The sequence below is a fragment of the Tasmannia lanceolata genome, unplaced genomic scaffold (genome assembly GCF_043159265.1).
Source record: "Tasmannia lanceolata isolate RefF3 unplaced genomic scaffold, GAP_Taslan_0.1 ptg000003l, whole genome shotgun sequence".
Lineage (NCBI taxonomy): Eukaryota > Viridiplantae > Streptophyta > Magnoliopsida > Canellales > Winteraceae > Tasmannia > Tasmannia lanceolata.
Genome location: NW_027518680.1, coordinates 6,984,766 through 7,004,548, shown reverse-complemented (window position 1 = coordinate 7,004,548; position 19,783 = coordinate 6,984,766). Strand labels below are relative to the sequence as shown.

At 43.3% G+C, this 19,783-nt stretch overlaps 1 protein-coding gene across 1 annotated transcript; it reads left to right on the top strand.

Moving 5' to 3' along the window:
• Positions 1–9,827: 9,827 nt before the first annotated feature.
• LOC143859562 (uncharacterized) lies at positions 9,828–12,248 on the top strand. Its single transcript, XM_077370223.1, has 3 exons — positions 9,828–10,463; positions 10,554–11,999; positions 12,087–12,248. The coding sequence occupies exons 1-3, from the start codon at positions 9,828–9,830 to the stop codon at positions 12,246–12,248; spliced, it is 2,244 nt and encodes a 747-aa protein (XP_077226338.1).
• Positions 12,249–19,783: the final 7,535 nt, after the last annotated feature.

Here is a 19,783-nt window from a genome sequence, read left to right as displayed (position 1 = left end):
ATTAATTTTGATGATGTGGGTGTGGCGGCATAGCAACATAGTTAAGGGATGTAGGATATTGGGTTCGGCTAGGAGGGTTGTGTTGGGTGAGTCGAATGGGGATGGGGTGAGGTGCGGCTTTGCTGTGGGGTTGGGGTCGGGTTAAGTTCAGGTTGGACGGGATTGAATCAGGGATGACTCGGATTGGGTTGGATTGAACCGGGTGGGTTGGGGCTGAACTGGATTGGGTTAGGTTGGGCCTGGGTTGGACCGGGCTCACTCGGACTGGGGTCAGGTTGCGGGTCCGAGTTGGGGTGAATCGGATTGGGGTCGGGTTGCAGGTCCGAGTTGGGGCTGAATCGGATTAGGGCTGAACCGAGTTAGATTGGGGTTGGAACTGGGCTGACTCGGGGTGGCCATGGGCTCGCTTGGGTTGACTCGGAGTGGACCTGGGCTCACTCGGGTTAACTTGGGTCGGCTTGGGCTGATCTGCTTTGATCGGGTTGGGTTATATTCGGTTGGGTACAGGTTGACTCAGTTGGGTCATGCTAGGTTCGGGTTGGGATGAGTTGGGGTTCACTTGGGTTGGGTCCAAGTGGGTTCGGGTGGGGCTTGGTTTAGGTGAAGTTCAAATGAGGTGTGGTGAGGGTGGAATAATCTGAATGGGTTTGTTTAGATCAATGCACACAGTGTATACCTAAGGCATAGGGGAAATGGGATACACCCACAGCACATGCAAGAGACACATGAACACACATATTTAAATGTACTCAAGGCACAGGTTCTGGGCATTGGGTTTTGGTTCAAGTCCGAGTTGGACTCGGGTTAGAGCTGATGCAGGGTCGGGTTTGTGAGCTGATGCGGGTTGGAATTGTGTGGCTGATACAAGGTTCGGGTAGGGGCTGTGGGTTCGGGCTTAGGTGTGGTTAATGGTTAGGTTGGATTGGGTTAATGGTTAGGGTCAAGTGAGTCGGGTCTAAGTTAGGAGCAAACCCGAGACTAGCTATGGTCTAACCAGGAGGAAGCAGGGTATGAACCAGGGTGCGGACCAGGGTGAACCAGGGTGCGAACCAGGGTCTAACCAGGAGGAACTAGGAGGTGAACCAGGGTGCGGGCCAGGGTGAACCAGGGTGCGAACCAGGGTACAACGAGGGTGTGAACCAGGGTGCGACCAGGGTGCGAATTAGTAGGGAACCAGGGTGCGAACCAGCAGGGTGCTGGGAACCAGGGTGCAACCAGCATCGAATCTGGGTGCAACCAGCAGCGAACCTGGGTGCAACCAGGGTCTAACCAGGGGCTAACCAGGGGGAACCAGGGTGAACCAGGGTACGAACCAGGGTACAACCAGGGTGAACCAGGGCGCGAATTAGTAGGGAACCATGGTGCGAACTAGCAGGGAACCAGGGTGCAACCAGCATCGAACCTGGGTGCAACCAGCAGCGAACCTGGGTGCAACCAGGGGCTAACCAAGGGGAAGCAGGATGTGAACCAGGGTGCGAACCAGCAGGGAACCAGGGTGCAACCAGCAGCGAACCTGGGTGCAACCAAGAGCTAACCAAGGGGAAGCAGGATGTGAACCAGGGTGTGAACCAGGGTGAACCAGGGTGCGAACTAAGGTACAACCAGGGGCTAGCCAGGGGGAAGCAGAGTGTGAACCAGGGTGCGGGCTTAGGGTAGTGGCCGATTGATAATGGAGTAGGTTCTACAGAAGTTTGGAGAGGGCTTCAGATTGTAAAAATAAAATAAAGGAAGATAGATTGAGAGAGATGAGAGATGCATCCTATGATTATGAAATTTTCATTAATATGATTCTAACATAAAAGAAGATGAGAGATGAACATGAATGTGGGTGCATGAATAAGATGACCATGAAATCTAGCTCCTACATGAATTCTAATTTAATATGAATCTTAAACTTAAATAATAGCAAATAAACCAACCTCTCCCGTTGTTTGATGTCGATCCTCTCTCATTTGCCTCTTAAAAAAGTGATGGAGATTTTGGGTATCCTTTGAATAGGACAAGATTTGAAGGCGGGGATATGGAGGATTTTTCTAGTAGTTTTCTTTGAGTCTTATTCCTCATCTTTTCTTTTTTTTTTGAAAGAAGAGAGCATGGGTATTTATAGGTGAGGGATGAGCTAGGTTGCCATCTTTAGGGCCTAGAGGTGTAGGGTGGAGATTGAGTGATGGAAAAAGGAAGGGGAAAGAATGGCCAAGATCGGATTTTTCTAGAATATTCTCCCTCTTCTTTGGCATCTTCTATTTAAGCCATGGCTATGTTCAAAATGGCAGGCAGTTATACAGCCAGGATCAAGTACTAAAGATTTAGGAACAATTCAAGGTCCAAGATGATGCTATTTGTCCTTGGAATCTTTGTAGATTTTGGAAGCAAATTTCAAGGCAAGGGAAATGTCCAATTTGGTTGCCTTTCTAGAGAATGGCAACGATTTGGATGGTTGCGATTAACTGCAATCTCCATGTGATCGAAAGAACGGGCGAGATCGAGTCTCCAAATATCCTAAAATCTTAGCAATGATATGGAATAAGATTGGGTGGTTGAGATCAATTTCGATCGAAAGAATTGACGAGATGATGCCTCCAAATCTCCTAGAATCTTGTAAAAGATTTTTCAAATATTTTGAATGTAAAAATCGAAAACGCGGTTTTCAGGAGATTTTGAAGTCCGATTTCGATAATTCTTTCGCCATTAAAATCGTTGATTTTTCCTCTTTCATTTAAGCCCAATATTGCCATAGAAATATTATTTTCAGAATTTTTGACCAATGCGAGCCGTCGGTTTTTAACAGCGAATCGTTTTTCCAACCGTTGATCAAATTGACGATTCGATTGGTCCAACCAACTTGATCAATTTTGGATGAATGATCCTAACCTTTGAAATATGAATTTTGACAACAATTAAAGTACTGAAAGCATTGTTGTTGATAATTTGGTTAAATTATTTCGACGGCTCTCGTTCACCCACATTGATCTGTGATTTTTCACTGGGTTTTTGCTCAATTAAGTGACACAATGTTTAATCTGAATTTGATATTAACCTTGATCGATCTCATTTTGACTAAATGATCACAAATTCTTGGTAAGGAAAGACACCCAGGTCAAGATCTGCCCTTGATCTAACGATTTACGGAAATCGGGTCTCGGAATGGAATCAGGTCCCGGGCTGTGAAGTGATCATAGCTTATTTGTCCCGATTGAAGATCCGTAAAGTCAGATCGAGACATAATGACCTAAAACATATAAATCCATGATAGAGGGGCTCTCACATGGATTTAACACACTAAATTCATCAATCAGGGTATTTTTCAATTTTTCGGATCTAATCATCTCACCAGGTACATCTCTTTATCATTTTGGTTTTACAGAAAATTTGAGGATGCATATTTTACCAATGAAATTCTACGGATCAATATATTAGGTTATTGTTGGTTAAAGTGTAGCAAAATGAGGGTGTCTACAACAAATAGGCTTTCTTCAGGCAACAACTTATCTATCTTTTGGACCCTTTCACTAAGAATGTTTCACCCTCATAATTAGGGACCCTGATTTATCAAGAGTATCTTCCAGGATCCTTAACCTTCTGAAGTTGCATAAAATCATTTTGTTTATAACATTGTTATTGGGCTTCTTGTACCGTTAAAGATTATCATCTAGAATTGATAGCCGGACATGGGTGCATTCATTAGAAGAAGCAAACGTGTCTCACCATTTTAAAGAATGATGAAATTGATGTTAGTTTATCCATCCCTAATACAGTTCATGATCTGTGTTATATGTCAGCCCAACTATATGAGTTTCATTTCATGATCTGTATGCTATAAAAATAGCTCATATATCTATGGTTCAGTCCTTTCAATTATTTACACTAATAGATAATATATTGTTCATGTTCCACCTCACATATTGCATCACAGGTCACACAAGTCCAGTTTGTTTTATCTCACATGTGACATTACAAGTTGCATGATCTCAGTTTTTCTACTTCACTTGTAGCATTACAAGTTATCCTTTAGTTCATATTTTCTACTTCATATATAGCACCACACACTGTACAAATTCAATTTTTCAAGTAACATTTGGCACTATAGGTTACATAAATTCAATTTTCTACTTCACAAAGGACACTTAAATAACATGAGTTCAGCTTTTCTGTTTACTGTTCACGCAATAAGTTGTACAAGTTCAATTACAGTTTTATGTGCAGCTTATCCCTTTATAGTCCAGTTTCATGTTTCTTGTGTTAAAAGGATCAGGGTAATTCAGCCCATGCCCTAGTTTACTTACTCACAGTTCAAGATCAAGATTCAGTTATGTTCTACATGTTCATTCACTTCATATTTGTAGCATGCCTGCTGTCCATCTTTGCATAACTGCTGTCCTATAGGTTTCTATGTTTCATAATTGTGATTTGGTTGGTTTAAAAATCATATATTTGCTGTCCACATGGTGCATAACTGTTGTCCTATAGGTTTCTATGTTTCGTAATTGTGATTTGATTGGTTTAAAAATCATATATTTGCTGTCCACATGGTGCACAACTGCTGTCCTATAAGTTTCTATGTTTCATAATTGTGATTTGGTTGGTTTAAAAATCATATATTTGCTGTCCACTGGTGCATAACTGCTATACTATAGGGTCTATGCTTTATAGTTGGGATTTTGGATGATGCTATGAAATCATGCATTCTCCTTTTGTTTGTCTCCGCCTGAGCCTGTCTTTTAAGGGACTTACCGAGTCCAAGTAGTATTCCCTCTGTTGCGTGGTAGACTTACTTAGTCTTTTGAAGGATCCTTGAATTTTAGGATAGCCTTTTCATTGCAAATCCGATGAAGGCGATAGCCCAAGCCCATCCTTAGGGGACTTACCTAGTCTTGTTTACATTCCCCTATTTCTTTTAGAAGACTTACATAGTCTTAGTAATAATCTCTTTCTCCTTCAGAAAACTTGTCGAACCTTTTAGACTTGTGCTTTGAAACCTTTAGCTCTCTCATTGCAAGGGCGATGAAGGCGTTAGCCCAAGCCCATTATTAGGGGACTGACTAAGTCCGGATAGTGCTCCCCTCTTTTGATTATAAGACTAACTCAGTCTTTTAGATAAGAGCTTTGAAACCAGAACCCCACTAGGAGACACACTATGTCTCATAAGGCATGCTCCCTTGGAGACAAGTCTTGTTTAGAGCCCCTCCTTTTAGGAGACAAGCTATGTCTCAATAGAAGAGTCAAACCTTTTTGAGACAAGCTTTGTCCCTTTAGAAAATTACTCTCATAGGAGACTACCTTTAGTCTCACAAGTTGCACCCACAAGTTGCACCCCTGCTATTTGAAGACCAACTTGGTCTGGCAGTTGCTCTAACCCTCTTTATCATTGCCCTTGGAGCCCATCTCTGTGTTTTGGAGATTTGCCCAGTCTCACTAGTACCTTTTTTATCTCCTTTTGTTTTAGGAGACATGCCATGTCTCATTAGCACCTCTCTTAGAATCATTAACATAGGAGTCTGTCCATAGCTAGAGAGTCAGTCCTTCTTTCAGGAGTCTGTCCTATCATCTTAGGGGTTAGGATTCTTTCCAACCTCTCATCAAATCATGTGTTTTCTATCCACTCATGCAAGGTATAGGATGTTGTCCGACCCTTGCAGAGTTGTTATTCTGTTCATTCCCCCGCAAAGCATAGGATGATGTCCAACCTTTGCGGGATATTCAGGAGTTCGTCCTGCCCTTATGATGATAGGATTCTGTCCTCTTGTATAAAAAACATTCGAAAATTCAAAAACATCTGAAAAACCAAAATTCTCAAAAATCTTGAGTCATTTAGGAGTAGTTAGGAAATTGTGTTCCGAACTCCATTGGCTTGATCCTCTTCCACGAGGTACGTAGTGCAGCTTGGGATTCACATCCCAAGTCCAGCCAAACCTTTAAAAATAAACATTTCAAACCCTCCAAAAATACAAAAATTATTCAAACCTTTTTTTTTTAAAAGATCTTCCCCTAAAGTTAGGAGTCTGTCCTAGCCGTTTGGGGTGTTTTAGAGTTAGGAGTCTGTCTTGTTTGTATTGATATGGTGTGTCCTGTTGCGTGAGTGTCCCTAGAGTTAGGAGGCCTCAGGTTGATCGGTTAGACATTTAGTCGAACCGATGGCTAGACTAGGAAGCATATAGTTGTTAGCACATGGTTTTCCTTAGAATGCACAGCCTAGATACACATAGGGTATAGGGCCCACCTGCATTAGCTTAAGGCTAACCAACTTGCATTAGTTAGGGCATATAGAGAGTCTTAAAAATTACAATTCACCTGAACTTAAGCAATCGTACAAAAAAGCTTTAAAAATCAGTCGAGTCTAGTGGATCGAGTCTAGGATAGCGGTTCTAGATGGTTAGGCATTGTAGTTTAGAATAGGTCATCGAACTACGTTGACTCTGATTCTTTCCGAGGCCGGGATACGTAAAGCAGCTGGGATGGACGGCCATCTTGGTCCGAGTCAAGTCGCATTAGAGTTAGGATTTGTCTTGCCCTGTCATATATAGGATTGATTTGTGTTTTTATGTTTTGATGTGTTTTCTTACTTTCATGTACAGATCCTATACCTTTAGCTGTAGCATACTTGTGTTCGCACACCATAACTCAGACACCAATTAGGTATGACACTCATAACCTAGCTATTATTAGGCGACACTTATTTCATTTTTTTTATGCGTGGTTATTATTCATCTCCGAGATATGCATGATTAGATAGACGTCTTCTCGGAGATCTTCGTTCCCATTTCATATGATTTTCGCCCAAAACTCTTCAAAATTATTAAGTAAATGGCATAAGAGACAAGGTATTTGCACTTGGGCGGACGAGGTGCTCTTCGGACCTTCCAAATTCGTAACCAGGCACGAACCCTCTTTTATATCTCTGGTTATCTGTTTTATCCGTTGCAACAGAGCATAGTATGGGATCCTTGGCCCACTTCCTTGGATGGCGACTCTTCTTTGTTTAAGGTACGCCTCGAATCTGGGCTAGCCCCCGAATCGATAGGTATCTCACCCTTTTTATCGCCACTCATGCTGTGAGGGGCACATTCTTTCGAGAGTTCCTTGGTAGAGCTCTCCATTCACGTGGATGATCCTGAGACTCGCGTGTGGGGGCTCGTCCCCCGCCCCTCTCTCGGATCGAGGTCCACACCGCTTCCCCGTAAACACTAAGTGTACTTGTGTTTACAGCAGTCGATGAGCAATGAAGCATACTATGTATAACACTAGGCGTACTTGTGTTATACATTTTAAGTATGGATCATAAGCATAGTACCCGATATATTGAGTCCGGAGCTCTACTTTCATTTTACATATATTATGTATATAAATATATTTGCTGACTTAGTGAAACCCAACTAAGATCTGCACATGCTTATATATATATTGCATTCATATATGGACGAACATCTGTTGCTTATACATGTTCGAGCCTAGATTTAGGAGCCTTGTCCTATCCAAAGATTATTGTAGCTCACCTTATGTGGCTACAACGCAGTCCTAGTACACTCACATATATGTCTTAAGTCAAGTATCTTGACTCTATGGGATCATATTTAAGGCTGGTGCCCCTGGTTAGGATATATATGTATATATCTATATATTGATTATCAGACTGGGGCCTACTCTTTAGTGAGGTTTCCTTGACTAAATCTAATCAGTTGTATCAGTCCGTTTTTCAGATCTAGACCCGACCAGTGGCTTTTACTTGCCCCTCTCATGGTCGTGGCCTTTCTGTTGTTCTATTCATTGAGATTATGTCCATATATCTCTTAATTATAAGATCAGGACCTACTTTCTAGTAGAGATTTCTGGCTTGAATCAATCAGTCGTGTTTATGCATCTCTCAGATCTAAACCTAGCTAGTGGCTTCTACTTGTCACCCTCATAGCTACGGTTTATTCCTTGACCCGATGATGATAAATTTCACTTATTTTTATCCCTCAGATTCAAACCTCATTTATCCATTTGTTGTGTCATATATTATTCAGATTGTTTGTTTGTCTTGTCTTTGGATATGGTCGACAATTTGTCTGTTGTCTTTATGGCCATAGTCTATTATTGATCTCCTTGATCATTCAGTTTTGACATCCATCTTCCAGATTTAGATCCGGTCCATGATCTACTTTTGTCATTTTGTGACCGTGGTCTCGTTACTGAATTTCTGATCTTCTTTGATCAGTAGTGGAACATTCGATGTCGTCGATTATGTCCTTCTTATGTTTGATCGTTAAGTTTATTTTTTATTCTTTGTTTATTCGAAGTTATCTTCATTACCTCATTATTCCGTCATATCTTTGTGTCAGGTCTGATTATGGCAAACCTTTTGTTGGACAACTGGATAGCCGATACCATTAAAGCTCTTCCGCGTGAACGGTCACAGAGAAATATGGCCGATCATTTCATCAATTCGTTCACCTATTTGAACAGTCGGGATATAAATTGGAAGTTTCTCCAAGCAGCTACTGGACTTTGGGATCCTGTTCTTCATGTCTTTCGATTTGGCCGTTTTGAACTCTGTCCCATATTTGAGGATTGGTGTACCCTGCTAGAGCTCCCATCTGAGGAACTCTGGATCAAACCTTCAAAGATAGAATCTCCTCATGGTCTGTTTTGCAAACTATTCAAAAATGAGACTGTGGATGTTCTGCCGTGTTTAACAGATACGTGCGTGAAAATTCAAGACCTTGTTAAACTCTTTTCCAAAAACGTCGATCCTACTAACTCTCGTTTTCAGGATTGCCGACGTAGTGCTTTAATTTTTATGGTCTTCGCACGACATGTTCTTCGCAGAAATTCCCATGTTGCATCTTTGACCCTACTAGGAGTAGTAGATCAGATCTATGAGGGGAGGAATCCTATCCCCACCATGTTAGCAGAGACCTTTTTGGGACTAGATCTTATCGCTTCCCAAGAGATCAAGGACAATTTCTATGGGTGTGTCAAGTTGTTGTATGTCTGGCTTGGTGAAAAACTTCAAATTCTTCAGCGACAAAACCAAAATCCGTATACCCTGAAGAATTCTCGTACATGGAAACCAATAGCCAATCAACCTCAATCCATCGATGAATGGCGCAATTGGTTGTAACATGTAGAGGAGAGCCAGTTTCGTTGGGTAAGTCATTCGTGCTTTCAAATTTTTACCAGCACTTACCCACATCCGTTTGTTTACCTCATGGGTACCGAGAAATCTTCTTTTTATGCACCCATGCGATTTCTCCATCAGATTACGGGAATTCCATGTCCTCCCAGAATCATAGTCCCTCCTCTTTGTGAAGATCTCACTCCTGATCTCGTCCGATCCATTGTGGCTGCTTGGGGAAACAAAAATATGGAAAGGAGGTTTGGTTTATTATCTAGAGTCCGATGTGGAGAAATATCGGAAGAACCCGCAAGCGAAAGAGCTCGGATTGAAGAGCCTTGAGGATCCATATCCTGTTTTATTTTACATTTCCCATTATTGTCAGTCTGCTTATCCAGTTGTAATCAGAGATTAATATTTCCATCTATTGTAATCGCAATTTGAATTTTATTAATGAAAGTGTGTTTCTGTTTCTCTTATCACTGTTTGATAAGAATCGTTTATCTTGATTATCAAATTTTTAATCTAGTGTTTGTATTTCCATTATAGGATTCTTGATTGAGCAGCCATTGCTCCTAAGAAAATCTTTGTTTCAAAATCAACTTGGTCCCGTCAGTCCGCTGATTCCGGGCTGAGTCGATTTTCTTCCTCACCAATTTCTTTTACCTCCCCTGCATTACCTTTCTCTAATCTCCAAGAAATTCTTTCACCCGTCCAATTTGCACCTGAACCCATGGCGGAAAATGGAAATAATGCCCTTGACACCAATGAAATGATGAAAGTTATCCTGGCACAATTGGGTACCATCAATGAAGAGATTGCTCGCATGAAAACTGATAGGAGTTCTACATCTAAAGAGCATGCACCTCAGCATCCTTCAGTCATACCTCCTCCACCTCCTATGATGAGCAGACCGGCAGTGTTTGCAGTTGAAGATGACTTTGAGGATGGTCAGTATGCAGAAGAGAATTGTCTCCCTCATCTGGAGAGAGCCGATAAGGGCAAGGTATTTACAGACAGACTGGACAAGCTGGCCCAAGAGATGGAGAATATAAAATTCCAAGGCCCGAAGAAGCTAAACATGGCTGACTTTATGATTTATCCAGGAGTCACACTGCCTCCGAGATTCAAAGTGCCAGACATGGACAAATATGATGGGACAGGGTGTCCTAGAAGTCATTTGATGTCAGTGCTTCCGCTTCTGCAGCAGCATGGTCTATCTCCAGAGCAGGTTGCTCTCTTGTTTCCTCAATCTTTGGTCGGAGTGGCTAAGAAGTGGTTTCTGAGCCTGAAATCTGAAGAGATCCGAATCCTAGAAGACATCGCCAATAGGTTCGTCGAGCAGTTCTCCATGGAGGAGGGGATCGACGTAACCAAAAGAGATCTCAAAGCATTGAAGCAGGGCCACAATGAAACTTTTACTTCCTTCATCCGCAGATGGAGAAGGAAAGCTGCTCAGATGACTCATCGTCTGCCAGATGAGGAGCAAATCAAAATCGTGGTGAAGAACCTGTCACCACAATACTATCATCACATGGCCATCCAGTACTTTCTTGATTTCAATCATCTCATCAAGACAGGAACTCAAATAGAAGATGCGTTGTCCAAGGGCCTGAGATCGAGGGTTCCTTCTTATTCAAGAGAAGGAAAAAGACCAATGGTGGCACCTAAGGAAGTTCACAATGTGAATACCGCTCCACCAGCACGGAGGGTAAATTTTAGCGAAGGTCGCCCAGAGAGGAAGGAGCCAAGACGATTCGATCCTTTGCCATATTCTCTTTCAGTGGCATTGAAAAAACTGTTGAGAGATAAGAAAATTGAGTTGCTAGAACCTAGGGAGGCTCTGAATCCTCTCCCGAGGTATTGGAGGAAGGAGTACTACTGCGAGTATCATCAGAGTGTTGGACATCTGACAGATAGATGTATGGCCTTGAAGCATAAGATCCAGGACATGATCGAGGCGAAGAAAATTGCCATTGAGGCTCCTAATGTCACTCGCAATCCTTTGCCAACACATGCAACCCCTCCACCAAATGTTTATGCAATCCTTACAGAGGAAGTTATTTTGGATTACTCCCGTATCTGCGCAGTAATCTCTGAAGAACCATATGTGCTAAGATGGGAAGAGGGAGACAGTGATACAGAAGATGAGAAGCCTTATGTACTGTCTGCTCGAGATGGGGGATCTGCAAGCTCGGCCGAATGTTCATATGTACTCAAATATGAAGAAGAGAGCAAAGAGGAAGTCCCTTATGTTCTAAGATTAGAGGACGAAGATTTGTCACTCTTGAATGACCAGTGTGACAAGCTCCGTTACATCACACGTGGTGGACGAGTCTTCAAGCCAGCTGAGCTCAGAGTCGAGAATCCCGCTGAGGTTGCAAGAGGGGTTGACCATCAGAACCAAAAGCAGAAACAGAGTTTAGATGATGAGGAGGACAATTTGCTGAAACAGCTGAAAAAGACGCAAGCCAATGTGTCCATTTGGGGTTTACTGATGGCGTCGCCAAAGCACAGACAGGTTGTGCTTCGTGAGCTGAATTCGTCCCAAGTATCAGTTGAGATTACTCCTGACGAACTGGTCAATTTAGTGGCCACGACAAGAGCTTCTCAGGATATGTCTTTTACTGACGAAGACCTTCCTCCAGAAGGAAGGGACCATGTTCGCCCTCTCCGAATCACCATAATTTGCAACAAAAAGAGAGTGCCGGAAGTCGTGATAGATAATGGGTCGGCTTTGAATGTTTGCCCATTAAATACTGCCACTACTCTAGGATTTGGACCAGGAGATTTCATACCATCTGAGCAGGGTATATTGGCATATGACGGCACTAGAAGGGATGTGATCGGGATATTGGCCACTGAGATTGAGATTGGAGGAGAGACTTTTGAAGTCGAATTCCAAGTACTTGATATCAAAACCTCTTTCTTTCTTCTCCTGGGCCGACCTTGGCTGCATAAGGTCGGAGTTATTCCTTCGACGCTGCACCAGAAATTGAAATTCGTCCCGAATAACAGGGTGATTACAGTACGAGGAGATCCAGAGCCTGAAATTGGGCAGATAACTGCCGAATCAGTTGATAAAAGTGCCAAGGATGTCAGCTTGACAGGATTCTCACTAGAGGTCTCTACTATAACTATAAAGGAGCCATGAATGAGGAAATCATGTTTCTATCAAGCACCAATGTTAGTGTCGCCAGGATGATGCGACGGTTTGGTTATATCCCGGGAGCTGGCCTGGGAAGAAACCTGCAAGGCCTGACTGAGTGGCCATTAATGAAGGCGATAAATGGATTATTCGAGTTAGGGTATCAGCCTACTCGAAAGGAAGTCCAAGAAATGAAAGCATACATGTTGAAATGGGCTAATTGCCACCGCCAGGGTTTGGAATTTCCTATGGGTCCGTTCAGCATGATAATGAATGGCAGATTTAGAAAAGAAGGGGCTGATTATCCGTTTTACGGTTTTTCTGAGCCTTGGTATGATGGGACTGGGAAGAAGCTGCTAGGTCTAGAGATTTTCTTTACCGATGAACTGCCGAAGAACTTTTTCTTTGAGCAGATTGCAGAGGCAGTTGAATCAGAGGAACTAGACTCAGACTGGATTGAGAGCTTTGAACCAGAGCTCCTAGACTCCTTGTTCCAAGTTGAAGCACCAATCGTGGCAATGATTGGTGGAGACACACCCTTCATTAACCCAAGAAACTCCATTACCCCAGCTGAGGGACCTCTGGATAACTGGACCTCACAGGTTATACCTCAAGTATTCTTTCAGTATAGTCCAGTCCCTTCAAAAGAGTTAGTCGTTTCAAAATTTGTGTCAGTTTCTGAGTCCGTCCCAGAGTCTGTCATTTCTAACTTTTCTTTTGATGCAGGTACTGTAGAGGTCAGTTCTGCTCCTGGAGTGGATGACGAGTCTATTCTTGGTGGCGTCAAGTCCGAATCTGATGACATCTTCATTGATTCTTTGTCTGTACATGTTTCTGGTTGTGTCGATACTGATGTCGACTTATTTTTTCATCCTGTTTTAGAGCCTGTAACGCCTGATGTGGGCGAGTCATCTGATGTAATCATTCATTCTAAAGAAATAAAAGACTCTTTTACTTATATTCCTGTACTTGTCTCTTCTACTGATTCTGCTTCTAAACCTGATCAAATAACTAATAATGATAATCAAGACTCCCCCTCTAATGAGGTAGCCGACGAAACTCCCCTTGAAATCAAACATATGATTCAACAAGAGGAGAGTCGCAGAGCTAAACCACTTGAAGAGGAAATTGAAACCGTAAATATAGGTGATGAAACCTTAATTCGGGAAATACGAATTGGCAAAATTTTATCTCCTGAGGAGCGCGAAGAATTAATCACCTTGCTAAAAGAGTTTAAGGAGGTTTTTGCTTGGTCTTACGATGACATGCCGGGATTGAGTGAGGACATTGTCCAACACAAATTACCTCTAATCCCTGGCATCAAGCCGAAGAAGCAAAAACTCCAGAAACTTAAAACAGAATGGGAGTTGAAAGTTCATGATAAGGTTAAGAAACTACTCGAAGTGAAATTCATCGAAGTAGTTGAGTACCCTGAATGGCTTGCAAATATTGTACCGGTGCCCAAGAAAGACAAAAAAGTCAGGATGTGTGTCGATTTCAGAGATTTGAACAAGGCGAGTCCGAAAGATGATATTCCGCTTCCGAACATTGATCTCTTGGTTGACAATACCGCTGGACATGCACTATTGTCATTTATGGATGGATTCTCAGGGTACAACCAAATCAAAATGGCGCCTGAGGATATGATGAAGACGGCATTCATTACTCAGTGGGGAACGTACTGCTACAGAGTGATGCCATTTGGTCTCAAGAATGCTGGTGCCACCTATCGGAGGGCTGCGACTACTCTTCTTCACGACATGATTCATAAGGAGGTCGAGGTCTATGTAGATGACATGATTGTCAAAGGCAAGACTCGGCCAGAGCATACAATCGCTTTGAGAAAGTTCTTCGAGCGAATCCGAAAGTTTCAGCTTCGCTTAAACCCTAATAAATGTGTATTTGGGGTCACATCAGGAAAGTTGCTCGGATTTATGGTCAGTGAGGGAGGAATCGAAGTAGACCCTCAGAAGATCAAGGCAATCCAACAAATGCAACCACCAAAGACAGAAAAGCAGATTCGTGGATTCCTTGGCAAAGTGCAATACTTGAGAAGATTCATATCTCATTTAACTATGACGTGTGAACCCATCTTCAAGTTATTGAAAAAGAATTCCTCCAAGAGATGGAATGAAGATTGTCAGGAAGCATTTGAAAAGGTCAAGCAGTGCTTGTCCTTGCCTCCTGTCCTGTCCCCAGTCATTCCTGGTCAACCATTATTGATGTATTTGTCCATCACGGATACAGCAATGGGTTGTATGCTTGCTCAGCAGGAGGCAGGGTCTAAGAAAGAAAAGCCCATCTACTACATCAGCAAGAAAATGCTAGAGTATGAAATCAAATACACTGTTTTGGAAAAGACGTGTTTAGCATTGGTTTGGGCGACTCAAAGACTTAGACATTATCTTCTGTCGAACAAGATATTTTTGCTTTCACGGATGGATCCGTTGAAGTATTTGTTCGAAAAACCAGCTCTTACTGGAAGAACAGCTAGATGGTTGCTATTGTTGTCTGAGTTTGACATCACTTATGTCACTCAGAAATCAATTAAGGGACGGGTCATTGCTGAGCAGCTGTAAGGTTGAGGAAAAAATCATATATTTGCTGTCCACATGGTGCATAATTGCTGTCCTATGGGTTTTTATGTTTCGTAATTGTGATTTGATTGGTTTAAAAATCATATATTTGCTGTCCACATGGTGCATAACTGCTATCCTATAGGTTTCTATGTTTCATAATTGTGATTTGGTTGGTTTAAAAATCATATATTTGCTGTCCACATGGTGCATAACTGCTGTCCAATATGTTTCTATGTTTCGTAATTGTGATTTGATTGGTTTAAAAATCATATATTTACTGTTCACATGGTGCACAACTGCTGTCCTATAAGTTTCTATGTTTCATAATTGTGATTTGGTTGGTTTAAAAATCATATATTTGTTGTCCACTGGTGCATAACTGCTATACTATAGGGTCTATGCTTTATAGTTGGGATTTTGGATGATGCTATGAAATCATGCATTCTCCTTTTGTTTGTCTCCGCCTGAGCCTGTCTTTTAAGGGACTTACCGAGTCCAAGTAGTATTCCCTCTGTTGCGTGATAGACTTACTAAGTCTTTTGAAGGATCCTTGAATTTTAGGATAGCCTTTTCATTGCAACGCCGATGAAGGCGATAGCCCAAGCCCATCCTTAGGGGACTTACCTAGTCTTGTTTACATTCCCCTATTTCTTTTAGAAGACTTACATAGTCTTAGTAATAATCTCTTTCTACTTCAGAAAACTTGTCGAACCTTTTAGACTTGTGCTTTGAAACCTTTAGCTCTCTCATTGCAAGGGCGATGAAGGCGTTAGCCCAAGCCCATTATTAGGGGACTGACTAAGTCCGGATAGTGCTCCCCTCTTTTGATTATAAGACTAACTCAGTCTTTTAGATAAGAGCTTTGAAACCAGAACCCCACTAGGAGACACACTATGTCTCATAAGGCATGCCTCCCTTGGAGACAAGTCTTGTTTAGATCCCCTCCTTTTAGGAGACAAGCTATGTCTCAATAGAAGAGTCAAACCTTTTTTGAGACAAGCTTTGTCCCTTTAGAAAATTACTCTCATAGGAGACTACCTTTAGTCTCATAAGTTGCACCCACAAGTTGCACCCCTGCTATTTGAAGACCAACTTGGTCTGGCAGTTGCTCTAACCCTCTTTATCATTGCCCTTGGAGCCCATCTCTGTGTTTTGGAGATTTACCGAGTCTCACTAGTACCTTTTTTATCTCCTTTTGTTTTAGGAGACAGGCCATGTCTCATTAGCACCTCTCTTAGAATCATTAACATAGGAGTCTGTCCTTAGCTAGAGAGTCAGTCCTTCTTTCAGGAGTCTGTCCTATCATCTTAGGGGTTAGGATTCTTTCCAACCTCTCATCAAATCATGTGTTTTTCTATCCACTCCTGCAAGGTATAGGATGCTGTCCGACCCTTGCAGAGTTGTTATTTTGTTCATTCCCCCGCAAAGCATAGGATGATGTCCAACCTTTGCGGGATATTCAGGAGTTCGTCCTGCCCTTGTGATGATAGGATTCTGTCCTCTTGTATAAAAAACATTCGAAAATTCAAAAACATCTGAAAAACCAAAATTCTCAAAAATCTTGAGTCATTTAGGAGTAGTTAGGAAATTGTGTTCCGAACTCCGTTGGCTTGATCCTCTTCCACGAGGTACGTAGTGCAGCTTGGGATTCACATCCCAAGTCCAGCCAAACCTTTAAAAATAAACATTTCAAACCCTCCAAAAATACAAAAATTATTCAAACCCTTTTTTTAAAAAAGATCTTCCCCTAAAGTTAGGAGTCTGTCCTAGCCGTTTGGGGTGTTTTAGAGTTAGGAGTCTGTCTTGTTCGTATTGATATGGTGTGTCCTGTCGCATGAGTGTCCCTAGAGTTAGGAGGCCTCAGGTTGATCGGTTAGACATTTAGTCGAACCGATGGCTAGACTAGGAAGCATATAGTTGTTAGCCCATGGTTTTCCTTAGAATGCACAGCCTAGATACACATAGGGTATAGGGCCCACTGCATTAGCTTAAGGCTAACCAACTTGCATTAGTTAGGGCATATAGAGAGTCTTAAAAATTACAATTCACCCGAACTTAAGCAATCGTACAAAAAAGCTTTAAAAATCAGTCGAGTCTAGTGGATCGAGTCTAGGATAGCGGTTCTAGATGGTTAGGCATTGTAGTTTAGAATAGGTCATCGAACTACGTTGACTCCGATTCTTTCCAAGGCCGGGATACGTAGAGCAGCTGGGATGGACGGCCATCTTGGTCCGAGTCAAGTCGCATTAGAGTTAGGATTTGTCTTGCCCTGTCATATATAGGATTGATTTGTGTTTTTATGTTTTGATGTGTTTTCTTACTTTCATGTACAGATCCTATACCTTTAGCTGTAGCATGCTTGTGTTCGCACACCAGAACTCAGACACCAATTAGGTATGACACTCATAACCTAGCTATTATTATGCGACACTTATTTCATTTCTTTTATGCGTGGTTATTATTCATCTCCGAGATATGCATGATTAGATAGACGTCTTCTCAGAGATCTTCGTTCCCATTTCATATGGTTTTCGCCCAAAACTCTTCAAAATTATTAAGTAAATGGCATAAGAGACAAGGTATTTGCACTTGGGCGGACGAGGTGCTCTTCGAACCTTCCAAATTCGTAACCAGGCACGAACCCTCTTTTATATCTCTGGTTATCCGTTGCAACAGAGCATAGTATGGGATCCTTGGCCCACTTCCTTGGATGACGACTCTTCTTTGTTTAAGGTACGCCTCGAATCTGGGCTAGTCCCCGAATCGAGAGGTATCTCACCCTTTTTATCGCCACTCATGCTGTGAGGGGCACATTCTTTCGAGAGTTCCTTGGTAGAGCTCTCCATTCACGTGGATGATCCTGAGACTCGCGTGTGGGGGCTCGTCCCCCGCCCCTCTCTCGGATCGAGGTCCACACCGCTTCCCCAGAAAACTCTGAGCAATGAATGGGGCCCCCTCGTTCCAACTCCTCGCGGATTAAGGCAAACGTCCTCACATCCTCGCCCTCAAGTAACGGCTTGCGGCTCAGCGCAATTGTGTCCGGGACGTCCCATCTTAAAGGAACCGGCCAGGGCTCGGTGGACTCCCTGTCCTCGACGTAGAAGAACCTGTTCTTCCATAAGTGAATGGAAGAAGGAATGCCAGTGATCATTTTCACCTCCGGACACTGTTTAATGTAAATCCAACCCCCCTCCTTATGCCTCTTCAAATGTGCACAAGTGTGGAATAGCGACACCGACACATTTCACTCAAGCCGGCCATGGACGAGGTACATGAACCCAGTCAGCAACCTCCATGTGTTCGTCGCAACTTGGGCCGGAGCCAGTCCATAATGTCAGAGAATCGCGGTGAAGAACGAGTGCAAGGGGAACCTGAGTCCAGCCCTCAACGATTCATCATAAATACAAACATCTGAGCTTTCATTACAGGCCCTATCTCCCTCTGTCGCCTCCCTCAGCCCGAACCTGGGGGGAACACAGTACATATCCCTGATGTCCACCATCATGGACTCATCAAGGTAATTCTCCTCATGAAGAGTCCGTACGTTGTATTTAGGATTGGTGTCCATCCGGGCCCTAGCTATGACCTCAACGGCCCGGCCAGGGAGGAACGTTGTGGACGCCTGGGCGGCGTCACTACCAACACTCCCCTCTGCTCGGAGATAGCTATCCGTTGGGAGCGGAGTGGTGTTCAGATCCAAAATCACTTCGTCATCACTATTTATGATATCCACACTGACATCAAGACTTGCCATTTGTGGGGCTGGTGTCCAGATCGGCCTATCCTGGGTCCTAATCGACGACCTAGACCCTGAGCTACTAGAAGACGACTCCCCTGAACCGGACTCAGAACTAGAGCTACTACTTGACATGAAAGCAGGAAAAGAAACGAATGAAAGGCGCACTCAAGAAGATTACCGGACAGAACTGAAATCTCCGGTTTCGAACTGAAAGCTCCCAAATCCGCAGTCGTTCACAACCACGAACCACACAAGCTGAACTGGCAGAGCGAAAATCAGAAGGAGAGTAAAAAGTGAAAAGTAAGAAATGATGGGTGAAAACCCTCTTTTTATAAACCTTGGCGATGGGGGCCTGCATTTAATGAGGGGCACGCGCGTCGAGGGCGCCTACATGGTGCCACATGTCTTTAATTAATGATGGGCACGAACTTCGAGGCAAGGGCGTAGGTAAAAATACACGCGTATCTCCAAAAGACTAAGGGCATCCGTGAAGGTGCTCGTGTGAAGGGTAGCTCTCAAAAGGGGATTGAGTCCGGCCCAAGCCGGACTGGATATGACACGTCACGCAAGACGACAAAAATTAGTTCGGTACAAGCCGGACTGGATATGACGCGTCTCGCTACACGACAAAAATCAGTCCGGACCAAGCCGGACTGGATATGACGCGTCACGCAAGACGACAAAAATCAATCCAGTCTGGCCAAGCCGGACTGGATATGACGCATCTTGCTACACGACAAAAATCAGTCCGGCCCAAGTATGACGCGTCACGCAAGACGACAAAAATCAGTCCGGCCCAAACCTGACTGGATATGACGCGTCTCGCTACATGACAAAAATCAGTCTGGCCCAAGCCGGACTGGATATGACGCGTCTCGCCGGACTGACAAATTCCGGACTGATTCTCAAGCCGGACTGACAAATTCCAGACTGATTCTCCAGCCGGACTGACAAATTCTGGACTGACTCCCAGGCCGGACTGACAGATTCCGAACAGAGATGTAACTCACCACACTTCCCCAAGTCATCACAATGGCTTGGAGAACTGGGGGGCAACTGATGAGGTATAAAAACAGCAGCCTATTAGCTGTCGACACGTGGCCCAAGGGTGGCCCACCGCAGATCTCACGTCAGCAGGGGTAGTTTGGTAATTGGCAGGGGTAGTTTGGTAATTACAGCAGAGTAGGTGAGCTCGAACCTATAGCTGGCTGACACCTGTCCTG